Here is a 12,388-nt window from a genome sequence, read left to right as displayed (position 1 = left end):
GTCATGAGTTTTAGTAAAGTTTTATATAGTATATTATGTAGATATGGAATGGTTGACGTTTTATTTTGTTTTTCTTAGATTATCTTTGTATGGATGGCCGAATTTCTTAAAATCTCCCTGCACAACAAATTTACCCTTGGGTATTAAAAAAGATAAAGTCCAACGAGTGTTATTGTGACATGCAGTAAATTGCATACTTTATATTGAAGCGTAAAAATAAATTCAGATGACCTTATTTTACCCTCAATTTACAAATAAACTTTACTCAGGACGTCATAAAAAGCACTGTACTTTTGGAGGATTTCCAGAGAACCTAAGGCTAGAAGGAGATTTTGGGTCATACTCTCATTAAACAGAAACTGGCATGCATAACCCGATTACAATGATTTTCCAGTATCCAAAACTGTGGATTTTAAACACAAATGATTTTAAATCCATCTATCTGTATACTATGTAACATAAAAAATACAATTTGCTATAAAAATATCGGTTAGGGGACATTCACAAAAACCACAACCTTTAGCCAAACTCATGTGAAAAAGAAGAAAAGTGTTAACTTTTACACACAAAAAAAACAAATTTAGACTGCGTGTGCAAATAGTTACATACATAGTTATATAATAGTCTGTCTGTAATAAGTAGCCGATGGTTAGGCAGCTTATCGGCTTCTAAATCTGTTAACATCCTGTTAACAATGATATAAGAGGTCAAAGTTACGTAAGTTAACAAATGAGTTTACAAGTGCAAAAATATCAAATTGCAATGCAGGGTTTAAGATAAATTATCTTTTCATTCCAATGAGTTTTAAAATGTGCAAGCACACGTAATACGTTATTTTTTTGTTATGACCTGCCTGTGATTTTTGCCTTCCAGGTGCAAACTTGAAGTTACTGAGGTAATGTAATAATTAGATATGATTATTCAATAAAACAATTAATCTTTCATGTTGTAATGATTTAACCTAGACAATAATTCCAGTGTGTTTCCCAACAGTATAATTCCTTGATTTATAACCCATTACTCATTCAACACAACATCTGCCAACTCTGTTTAGGTGAGAGGATTAGGTGGCTGAGGATTTAGCTTGCTGATATTTAATGTATAACTACACAGAAATACTAATTTATATATAAATCTCCATTTCATTTGAAGTAACTTTAAAAGTTTACAACTCATAGGTTTACATTTACTTTTTATGTAAGATGTATGCCAATTATATAATTATTTGTATTTCCTGTAGGAAGGGTCATTCTTAACTATTTCAAATATGGACAAGGGAAAATTAATCTCTTCTCGAGTTTCGCCGTGCTGTGATTGAACAAAATAACAAAGTGTGCATTTCAATATAAAATATTTTAATAACTCAAGCATTTCTCATATTCTCCATAAACCAAATGATTTGTGCTAAAACACCGTATCTCAGCAAATGTGTGTTATCTCCCAAGACAGCTAAGATGAACATGGTTTAACTTAATACTTCAGGGAGTCACTCGTGGCTTCTAGTCACCAGAGCAAATTCCGCGCAATAAAAGTTTCCTCTAGCTGGGTGTGCACAGGTGTGTGTTTTACCTGTGCGGAGTCCTCCAGCACACTCAGCCGAAACTGTCCTCTCTTCACCTCCATCTCCAGCGCGGATCCACGGGCCACAGTGACTCTGGAGCTTTGGTTTCTGCAGAACATTTCTGCTTGTGTAGTTTAATATCCGCTCCAAACAAGCAACCACGAGAATTAAACGTACCGCGTAAAACTGCTAAAATGACACGCGTGTTCTTCATACAGCCCAATGTTTTATATGTACTTTAAAAAACGGCATTAGGGTGTGTTCCTAAATCTAGCTGGACATTTAGCCGTTAACTATGGAAAAATGGGAGGTATGATCAACTTTAAGCGGCATTGCGCAGATCATTACATCAAAGTACCGCGAGAGAGCCATTGCTTTGGTATCGCTCTCGCGGTGCTCTGATTTCATAAGACGATAAGTCTGCGCAGGCGTGACGTTGAACACACCTTGGGTGGGTGGCGCTTGCGGTTCTCAGCAAACACCAAAAACTGCGACATTACAGATATTTAAACTGCGTCCTTATTTGCCTACCTATAATATGCACTAATAGTTTGTACTGCATTTGTGTTAGAAAGGTACCTAACCAAAAAAAGTGCAAAAAAGTGAAAAGTTGTTTTCCTCGAGGGTGCGCATGACGGCTCGAGACCGAAATCCATATTGATTGAGGAGCAGTTACATGTTTTGTTCAAAAAAAATTGTCTCCCGAAGAGAGTCGTACAATGAAATGTAAACTTGTTTTTAACATTAACGAATTGGTTTAAATTGTCATCTAGTAATCACAAACAAGTGTGATTGGTCTATTTCGACAGCCCTGAGAAACGTAACAAGAACCACGTGTCAATGAATGAAACTAAATGAGTTTAGGTTTGAAATTAACAAACATTTTAATACTTTATTATTTTTTATTAAAATTAAGAAAGTCAAGGATCAAAATGAAAATGATTAAAACTCTGAACCTGCCAGCTAAACTCATTTATATACTTTCTCCTAGTTTTTTAGAACTATGTCATATTTATATTCCCATGTACAAAACTTCAAGTGATACTTTAAGTGTATTTATTTTAGTTTTAAATGTATTTATTTATTTTACCCCTTGCTTTCTTCATAATGTATATTTATTTATTATTTTGCTCGAGTGTTGTTGTTATTACCTCCTTTTTGTATTTTACTTTTCTAAGAATGCTCTGTTTATAAAAAGGTGTAATAAAAAACAAAATAAAAACTTTAAGTGTGTACTTTGTGTGTATTAAACACAGATGCTATAAACACACAAATAAAAGAAGTTCAATCTTTAAAACATACTGTAACATTTTATTAACATATTTACAAATACAAGTGAAACTGCTTGTTAACGTTTGCATACAAACATGAAACAAATATGAAAAGCAATGACCATAACAACACTAAATTAAAATGCAAGTCTAGTTTGCCAACTAAAAACTTATTAAAATGCAAAAACGAGCTAAAATTAAATTCAAAACATCTTGAGACTGAACACGTATTAAACGTTAAAGTTTAAAATGGCTCTAGTTAAAGGCATTTAAAAGTTCTAAAGAAAAACAAATACTTGAATGTGAACATGTAGAAAAATAGTAGGGTAATCTTGTAATTTACTGGTTCTTAACTAAACTAAAACAATACAAAGAACAGTCACAAAATTCACAGTTATGCTGAGATCAGACATGAAACTTATTGTAACTTTACATTAAGTGCAGTGCAACTGGGACATTTACCAAAAACGTTTCACTTTGTTTGAATACTTTTAAAATAAATAATTTAAATCCTTAAAATCAAACTAAGTCTGATCCTTAATGTGAGGTAAACGCTTTGACTGTATCTTCTTCAGTCGATTCCTCTAATATCTCTAGATAAAGTTTACTTATATTTACAATTCTAACAAGTACAAAGTGTTTGTATTTGATTAATAGGTTATATCACATTCCTTCTTCCATCCACTTGCTTTTGTCATTCCATGTCTTCTAGTTCATCAACTTCAGTGAAGATATCACTAAAGAAGTATTTGGAGACACTGGTGGGCTCTTCTTCTGAATTCTGCTGAAAGACACAGTGATGAAATGATGAAGCGGCCTTAAAGGGACTCTCCACTTTTTTTTGAAAATATACTTATTTTCCAGCTCCCCTAGAGTTAAACAGTTTTCTTACTGTTTTGGAATCCATTCACCTGATCTCCGGGTCTGGCGCCAGCACCCCTAGCATAGCTTAGGATAATCCATTGATTCTGATTAGACCATTAGCATCGCGCTAAAAAATAACCAAAGAGTTCCGATGTTTTTCCTATTTAAAACTTGACTCTTCTGTAGTAACACCATGTACTAAGACAGAAAATTAAAACTTGCGATTTTCTAGGCAGATATTGCTAAGACTATACTCTCATTCTGACGTAATAATAAAGCAATTTGGTGCTGTAACATGGCTGCAGGAGGCACAATGATATTACGCATTGCCCCTAAAATAGTCCCCTGTCATTGAACGTTACTAAAGGGACTATTTTCGGCTGCTGCGTAATATCATTGTGCCTCCTGCAGCCATGTTACGGCAGCAAAGTCACTGATTATTACGCCAGAATGAGAGTATAGTTCCTAGACATATCTGCCTAGAAAATCACAACTTTTAATTTACTGTCCATCTTAGTCAAGTCAAGTTTTAAATAGGAAAAATATTGAAAATCTTTGGTTATTTTTTAGCGCGATGCTAATGGTCTAATCAGATTCAATGGATTATGCTAAGCTATGCTAAAAGTGGTAGCGCCAGACCCGGAGATCAGCTGAATGGATTCCAAAACGGTACTTTTTTTAAGTATCACTATTAATATTCATCATACTTAATTATAGTAATAAAATGACTCTATAACCGTTTACTGTACCTCAATGGTGGAAGCAGAGGCTGTTGAGGGTCGCTTCGCTTCAGGGTTTATTGCCAAAGTAACAGGGCTGGCCGCTACTCGTTTCCTCTCTGGGCGTGTGGTATTGACCACTGGTTTCTGGGGGCCTGTCTTAGCCCCTCGATGAGTTCCTGGGGGCCCTTGTGTGTTCTTGGGGGTGATGAAGGACAGGAAACCCTTGGGTCTTCTACCAGGTCTATAGGTAAGACATCCAATCAATAAAACTATACGTTTATCATAATGTTATGCTATCAGCAAACATATTCAGTCCAACTGAAAGATTTCCAGTTGTCTTATAAATTAGGTTAAGATGCAAATCCGCATTTACCCACCTTGTAAGTTGCCCACTTGTGGCAACAGGTGTAATTTGATTGACATTTTGCGAGTCTGACCCACTAGCCTCCATCGATCCTACTTTATCTGCAAGGTCTACCTGTCCCATAATGCATTGGGAAGGGTCGACCTGGGCACACTTCTCAGCAGTAATATCTTGACTGGCAAGTTGAGGCGGACTTTTGGGATCTGAGGAAGACTGAGATGGAGGTGCTCGAACATCACTCGACAAAGAAATTGTTTCTCCATCTGAAATGACTGCTGATGTTAAACTGTCCGAGTTTACCGTTGTTGAAATGGTGGCTTGGACATTTTGTTCTTGCGCTGATATGGTCTTTTCGCTATATAGTGTTGAAATGGGTACTGAAGTAGTATCTTCTGAAGAGACCCTTGGTGTCTCCCCTTTAGCATGGGCCGCTCTTTTTGTGTTTCTTTTTGTGACTGGGTTGGGTTTAACCTGCAGTTTTGCTAAACATAAAAAAAACAAATGTTAACGTAAGCTGATGAATGAAAAAAACTGAATTTGAATTTTCCAACAACTTTACCTCTTCTGGCTCTCTCAGGAAGTTCTCTTTTCTTTTCCAGATGTTCCTCCTTAGTCCTCTCTGCTACAGGATTTGCCAGTACTTCCACTAAAAACAGACAAAGTTAAACCGTGCAAGGAGCATTGCTATTCATTTATGTGACCCTTGTAATGATAATCTGAACCACATTTGTTGATTATAATGGAGTACTGATAATGTCCTCACCATCACGTTCTGTCTTGCTTTCTGTATTGGCACTCTAGAGAGGAAATGACATCACTTTTAATCACATGAAAATTTTAAGACAATTTATCAGAGCTGAAAGTAACTGTGTGTTTCACCTTCGGAGATCTTGAGGCTGATGCCTTACAATTCAAATCCCTTTTCCTTGTTTTGTCCCCGTCCCCCTCCCCTCTTTCCTCTTCCACAAGAACTAAAGCATCCGTGATCAGATGATGACTTGGCTCCCTGCTCTCATTAACACTGAAATGTGAAAAGTGGAGAGAGAGAAACACAAACACAAAAAAAGACTAATATTATTTCTAGAAATAAAGACAAAAGCATGGACACTTTCACACAAAATTCTCCTTATGTTTGGCAGTTTTGTGTTTGAAGCAACCATACCTTTGACTTTGAGAAAGTAATTTTGACTCTGTCCCAAAGGCCGTCCCCTCATCAAAGGTGGGTGGGATTTCAGTGAGAGAGAGTATAAACACCGGTTCATCAGCGGTGGGGTCAGCAGATGTGTCCTGCAGTACACCAACAGGAAGTTTCGTGGAGCTTTCATCAGAAGTACTTCTAGTGCTTTCTTCTAACCTTACCGCAGTTCTCTGTTTCAACTCATCTTCAGCAACTTGGGGTGTGACTTCCTAAATTAAATGAAGTTAAATGTATGAGAATCATATTGCTCTTAGTGAGATCATGATACTGTATGTGACCACAAATCCAGTCATAAGGGTCAATTTATTGAAATTGAGATTTATACATAATTTGAATAAATACGATTATCTTTGATGTATGGTTTGTTATGACAATATTTGGTCAAGTTACAACTATTTGAATATAAAAAATTATCAAAATCAGGGTTCCCACACCTTAGTTAACTTCAAATTCAAGGTCCTTTCAAGGACTTTCCAGGTCCAATACCCTCAAATTCAAGGACTAAATGTGGGGACACATTTCAAGTGAGAGCAAGGTTACATCATGTTACCTTTTTAGATACATTGTTACAGTTCCCTTTCAAGGGTACTCGTGCTGCATCACTGCGGTGACACTTTGGGGACGCCTCCAGGGGTAAGTGCATCTGAATGTGTATATCAAATTCAACCAATAGTGAGGCTTAACGACAAAGACAGGGTGACGCGGGAGCCAGGAAGTATATCGCTATCTAAAATATTGCCAAAGACGGCGTTACAGGGACGCAGGAAGTATGGCAAGGGGGACGCAGCGTCTCATTCCCTTTTCAGGGAACAACATTTACATACGCAACTCCAGACATTTTCATGTGTCAAACACAACTATGCAAAAAAGCATTTTCATATGAATCAACAGTCGCATACAGAAGATATAAGCATTTAAAACAAACAGTTTAGCACGTGTGCTTAAAAAGTCTAGAATTTTTATGATATTATCCTACCCTACACAGGGAATAATATGGATTTTTTTCCAAGAAAACTTCTTGCATAAAAACGATTCAAGCACTTTCAATGTATAGTTTCAAAAACTTCTCAGGGCCTTGAATTTTCCCCCAGATTCACAAACTTTCAAGGATTTCAAGGACATATTGCCAAATATTGAGAAAAAAATCGCCTTTAAAGTTGAAGTCCTTGCAACACTTATGACTAATAATAAATAAATAATTTGTTATATTTACGTGATACAAAATATCTTCATGGAACATGATCTTAATGATTTTTGGCATAAAAGAAAAATGGATCATTTTGACCCATATAATATATTGTTGGCTATTGCTAAAATATACCCATGTGACTTAAGACTTTTTTTCTGGTCCAGGGTTACATAGCTCAAACAAACAAATTTTACCTTAACTGATTTTATGTTTGTTGAAACGGTCTCTTGTTGAGATGGCCTTTGGGAAACATCAGATCCTGTGAGAACTACAGCGCCCTCTTCAGGGCTTTCAGTTGATGTGGAGATCTCGGCAGCTGGTGAGCTTTCTTTTGGTACTTAAAGAAACCAGAGCACAAACAATCATAAACAATTTTACATCACACTTTTTTATATTAATAAACACATTGCTGTCAATTTTTTTCACCTGGTGTGGTTAATGTTGTGTTCTGGTGGGTCTGGGTGTGTGGGGGTCTAGATGTCCGAGCCAGGTTAGGTTTAGGTTTGGGTCCGCGATACCTCCTGACAGGTTTACAGGTCTCATCTGATTCCTCCTGTGGCACACTCACACTGACACAAATAACACATTTGAAATTAGACATATAATATCGATATCGTTTGTCACTAATATATATATATATCAGTGGCGGCTGGTGAAGTTCGTCACAACATGTATGTAGCTCATCATGTGTGTGGTACGTAATTTCAAAATATGTGTTCTGCACTTTGAGAGATTGTGTGTGCATCACGTGTCATACCAAAATAAGTGCCTGCTGCGGATGGGTTTATGATAAAAGAGACGTTTGTGTTTGCCAGATACTCGCATAATCTCATGCGTAATCAGAGTTTACTGTTAAGGAAGTGTCTAGTGTGTATTTTGGGAACGTGAGCGCCTCTTTTATCATAAACGGTTTTGAAGCGTGTGCAGCAGGCACTTATTTTGACAAAACACGTCATGCACACAGGTTCTCTCGACACGCAGGACACTCATATTTTGGAAAAGGGAACCACACACGTGACAGTCCGAACACTTATTTTGAATTAGCGCATTCTCGGATGAGCAGTCACGAGCCGCCACCACAACAACACTTGTTGTTTTAGAAGTTTTAATGTCAATCCATATTTATTTTTTAATCTATTTATTAGGTTACAAACAGAAAATACAGGAAATAAGTACGAAAATAAATAAATACATTTTCAGGACTAAATGTCTTCTTTGGGCATTGTCTGTGTCTAAACACATCTTGAGCATTTTTGAGCAGTAAAAGTAAAAAGATTAATTTCTTTTAATTTAGAAAATAAGGATTTAAGTTTATGTAGGTTTAAGAGATCCTACAGTTGCCTGCTATTGCTCAAGTGGAAGGGGAGTTTACCCTAAAACTTGACACATCAGTTTACATTTTTATACAGTTTTTAATACTATATACACATTTCCTGGATGTATTCTATTAAAGAGACTGAGAAACAATTACATATGATCACTATAACATTGCAAAAATTCCGGCATGGTGGCCAAAAATTTACATTGGAGACGATAACTCGCTTCATTGTTTACTTTGGGGGTTTGTACCTTTTGCATATCATTAACTTATAGTAGTACTAAAACACACTTACACAACAAAGGAAATTTAAAATCGTGAATCGGACAATAGGTGCTCTTTAACTATATGCTCTCAGCACGTATTATAAGTTCCTAAAATACTTTTGCTTTAAATCCGTTAATCCTGGCCTCCGGCCATCCAGAAATACAACAAAATAACTTTTTCATAGCCATTAGAGTGAAATTACTGAACCTAAACATAAGAACCTGACAACAAAATGCTCACCCACATGAAAACATGTGAGATGCACTTTAGTAATTTCATTGGTATTTAACAAATTTGTCTTTCAATTTGTCCCTCCAAGCAAGTGCATGCAAAAATCTAAAAAAGTCTCCAGTCAATCTTCACTGTCCTTTCTGAATAAGTGTAAAAACGCTAAAAATGTGGTCAATATCCAAATATAATCAGTAAAAAATACTTGTGACGTACGCACACCGTCATTCATTTAATTCTTCCTTTGTGGTATTTCTGAATAGCCTGAGGTCAGTATTAACGGATTTAAAGCAAAAGTATTTTAGGAACGTATAATATGTGCTAAGAGCATAAAGTTAAAGAGCACCTATTGTCTGATTTAAATTTTTTTATTTCCTTTGTTGTGTAAGTGTAGTACATGTTAATGATATGCAAAAGGTGCAAACCACAGAGTAAAACTGTTTCACACCAAAGCTTTTACGCCCGCGGCCGGCGCATGTTTTCAATTGATTCCAATGGAAACTCTGCGTTTCAAATAAGCAAGCAGCTAGCGGGTTTTTTCCGCGCTGAAACCTGGCGCTCGGTTTTTTTTTCGTGCTCACCCGAAAAAATTTTTTCAAAAAAAAAAAACAACCTTTTACTATATTCTAATTTTGTCAAGAATTTTTAAAAAATCGTCAATAAGCTCATAATTTCTGCTAAAATAGTCTAAAGGGGGTCGCACACCGGCCGCGCAGCTCAGCGCCGCGTCGCGTCTAGGACAACTCGGAGGTATTGTAAACCGGAAGTGCAGATTATAAAAAGCGTGCTTCGTCAGATAGCATCTACTTCAAAATGCAAAATATATGTTAGCAGCCAATGTTAATCGTTAATGATTTGGGACAAATATGATGTTATTTAATGTTAAACTATGTGAGTGGCGCTGTGTGGTGTGACAGGGATTTGAGCAACTTCCTGAGTCACAGCTGGGCGGCGCAGACAGGGGCAACCTGGCGGCACCGGTGTGCGTATACTCATAGAAAACAATGTGTTTGATTTTTTTAGAACGGCGCAGCGCTGCATGGCACTGAGCTGCGCGGCCGGTGTGCGATCCCCTTAAATGTTTAGTTTTAAAACCAATTTAAAAAGCTGGTTATATTTTTATGTTTCTGCGCGAGTTCAGCAGACAGTGAGATTCGGGTTTGTTCCAATCAGTGCTCGTGAGCGGCGCATTTCTGAATAGCCTATCAGAAATATTTTAATTAGAAACATAAATTATATAGCCTGGGTGCCAGCCGATCTTAGCCCCGCCTACCACATTTTGAAAAACGGGAAGATCGGTCTGGCGTTTTTCCATTGAGGAGCTACTATGCGAGTCCCAAAGCTGGTCGACGAATCAAATTGTGAGGGCGGGCTTTATACGATGATGGACAGATGATCAACAGTAATGTATCACCACGTCACCCAAAGAGCGCGTGTGTTCAATCTGTTTACATGAAATGGCTGCCGCTGGAGAATTCAGATGTGTGGATTCTGACATTGAGTCTGTTCTAAAAGATATCGACAGAGCATTGATTTAAAAAGAGGAACAGAAAAACTCGATCAAGGCATTTGTTTATGTTTTTGGCGTCCTTCCTACGGGATTCGGCAAAAGTTGGTCGCCCTTATGGAGGACAAAGTTAAAGAAGCAACTGAAATGAGTGTCACGGCGATGCAACTCGGCGTGCACGACGAGATGGATATAAATAGCGGTCGTTGCCAGCTTCTTTTCGGAACCCCGGAATCGTGACTGCTGAATAAGTGGAGGGACATGCTAGGCTCCGATATTTTTCAAGCCAACGTAATGGGTAGCTATCGTCGTGGATGAAGTTCACCTAACGTACAAATGGTAAGAGATAGTCTTACTGTATGACTTAGTAAATACTTAATGTTGTGATATAAATGAAATATTGTAAACATAGTAGGTGTTGATGTACGTTCGCTAACTCAGACTTAATATAATCACAATGATGTTAGTGTCTCGAGCGAAATAACTAGCAGTTCGGTCAGACTGCAAAAGACGACATTTCAACATACGTCACACACTCCGTTGCTCTGATTGGTTGTAGGTCTATCCAATTGAGTGCAGAGGCATTTTTCGGTTGAGACACGCCTCATAATTTTAGCTCAATGGAGCGATATCAGACTCAAATTCTGACTAGAATTGAGTATGACAATGTCAGGCTATAAATTATATATATATATATTATAATGGATTTTTGTTGGGTCGGACAATGATTACCAAATTTCTCTCTTGTATTGCTCCTCATAACCACTGAAAACAGTCGAACCAAAAGTCAAATAATTATGGACGGAAAATAAAAGTGGTGGGTACAAAACCCACCGTGACCAAAATCGACACCTATGAAAACATCCCCCCCTCTGTTTTTTTTCACAAATCGCACCCTGCCTGTTAGCAACCGAATCTTTTAAACATGGTAAGAAGCGTCACATTTCCGGCTGACATCAGAGGTATTCAGATCAATTACAATGTACAGATTAGCTGGCCAATCAGGACACAGAGCTTTTCAAATCCGTTCGTTTCAGGAAGAGAGTGAAATCTGGAGCTACAAAAATGTACAGTATGTGGAAAATAATATGTTTTTTAAACCATAAACCAAGCGAACACACTGTATATACCAAATACAATGTAAATATTATTTTGCAAGATAGCCTGTTTAATACCTGTTTGTCTGCAGTGTCTCTGGCCCCGCCTCTTCCATCTCTCGTCTATCTTTTTTCGCACATTCCTCTGTGATTATATCGTCCCTCTTTCTCTTAAGTGATGGGACAGATCCACTATCTTCGTCAATCACTTTTTCAGAGATGGCGTCACGACTGTCTTGTCTTTGTTTAGATGATGTATCTGGCTGCGTGACAGTAATGGAGTCTTGTGGTGTGGGTTCTGTTGGATTTTGATCCTCTTTTGTTAAAGTTAGATCACTGGAGCTCTGCACAGAATGAAGTTCCTGAGGGTCTTGCTGCTTCTGTGCTCGTCTGGTTCTCAAACCTTGGCCAACATTGGGCTTGGGTTTAGAGAACCGGCTCCTTCTCGAGGATAGATCACTGGCGGAACGACCCAAGTTCTGCATTTCGTCTTGGGTGGATACATTATTTGTTGTCTCTATGCTGATTGGCTGTGCTGTCGTGGTGGAGGTTTCGTCAGGACTCCCTTTGCTTGATGGATCAAGGTCACTTTTTGTTTCCGGCTCACAACTTACTGAAGTACCAGACATCACTGTTGAGGTATCAGCTTGAACTTCTATTGTTTCTGTTATAACTTCCTCATGGACAACCTCTTCCTGGATGATATTTAATGATTGCTCACCAATATAATTTTCACCTAAAAAAACCCAGCAATATGTAATTTAATGAATCAGTGAGGAAAGTAGGCAGTTTGTATTGAGGT

At 37.6% G+C, this 12,388-nt stretch overlaps 2 protein-coding genes across 9 annotated transcripts in view; both read right to left on the bottom strand.

Moving 5' to 3' along the window:
• Positions 1 to 1,870, bottom strand: part of rtknb (rhotekin b) — a 41,965-nt gene extending 40,095 nt beyond the window's left edge. Inside the window, exon 1 of one of the 2 annotated variants that reach the window (XM_055180395.2) lies at positions 1,570 to 1,870. In XM_055180395.2, coding sequence (XP_055036370.2) covers positions 1,570 to 1,680 — 111 coding nt within the window. In that variant the 5' untranslated portion in view covers positions 1,681 to 1,870. The remainder of the gene's footprint in view (positions 1 to 1,569) is intronic. The other variant, XM_055180394.2, reaches the window with a different exon arrangement.
• Positions 1,871 to 3,091: 1,221 nt separating this feature from the next.
• LOC129423518 (uncharacterized) overlaps positions 3,092 to 12,388 on the bottom strand; it is a 23,121-nt gene continuing 13,824 nt past the window's right edge. For 3 of the 7 annotated variants that reach the window (XM_055179831.2, XM_055179825.2, XM_055179827.2), the window contains 10 exons: positions 11,665 to 12,322; positions 7,596 to 7,738; positions 7,364 to 7,506; positions 5,945 to 6,189; positions 5,662 to 5,803; positions 5,546 to 5,579; positions 5,342 to 5,428; positions 4,796 to 5,264; positions 4,446 to 4,659; positions 3,092 to 3,616 (listed from right to left, as the gene is read on the bottom strand). In XM_055179831.2, the coding sequence (XP_055035806.2) occupies positions 3,527 to 3,616; positions 4,446 to 4,659; positions 4,796 to 5,264; positions 5,342 to 5,428; positions 5,546 to 5,579; positions 5,662 to 5,803; positions 5,945 to 6,189; positions 7,364 to 7,506; positions 7,596 to 7,738; positions 11,665 to 12,322 (2,225 nt within the window). In that variant the 3' untranslated portion in view covers positions 3,092 to 3,526. The remainder of the gene's footprint in view (positions 3,617 to 4,445; positions 4,660 to 4,795; positions 5,265 to 5,341; positions 5,429 to 5,545; positions 5,580 to 5,661; positions 5,804 to 5,944; positions 6,190 to 7,363; positions 7,507 to 7,595; positions 7,739 to 11,664; positions 12,323 to 12,388) is intronic. The other 4 variants (XM_055179829.2, XM_055179830.2, XM_055179828.2 and 1 more) reach the window with 4 other exon arrangements.

This window comes from Misgurnus anguillicaudatus, chromosome 9 (assembly GCF_027580225.2).
Source record: "Misgurnus anguillicaudatus chromosome 9, ASM2758022v2, whole genome shotgun sequence".
Lineage (NCBI taxonomy): Eukaryota > Metazoa > Chordata > Actinopteri > Cypriniformes > Cobitidae > Misgurnus > Misgurnus anguillicaudatus.
Note: the sequence above shows the minus strand (reverse complement) of the source record. Positions and strands in the feature narration are given on the sequence as shown.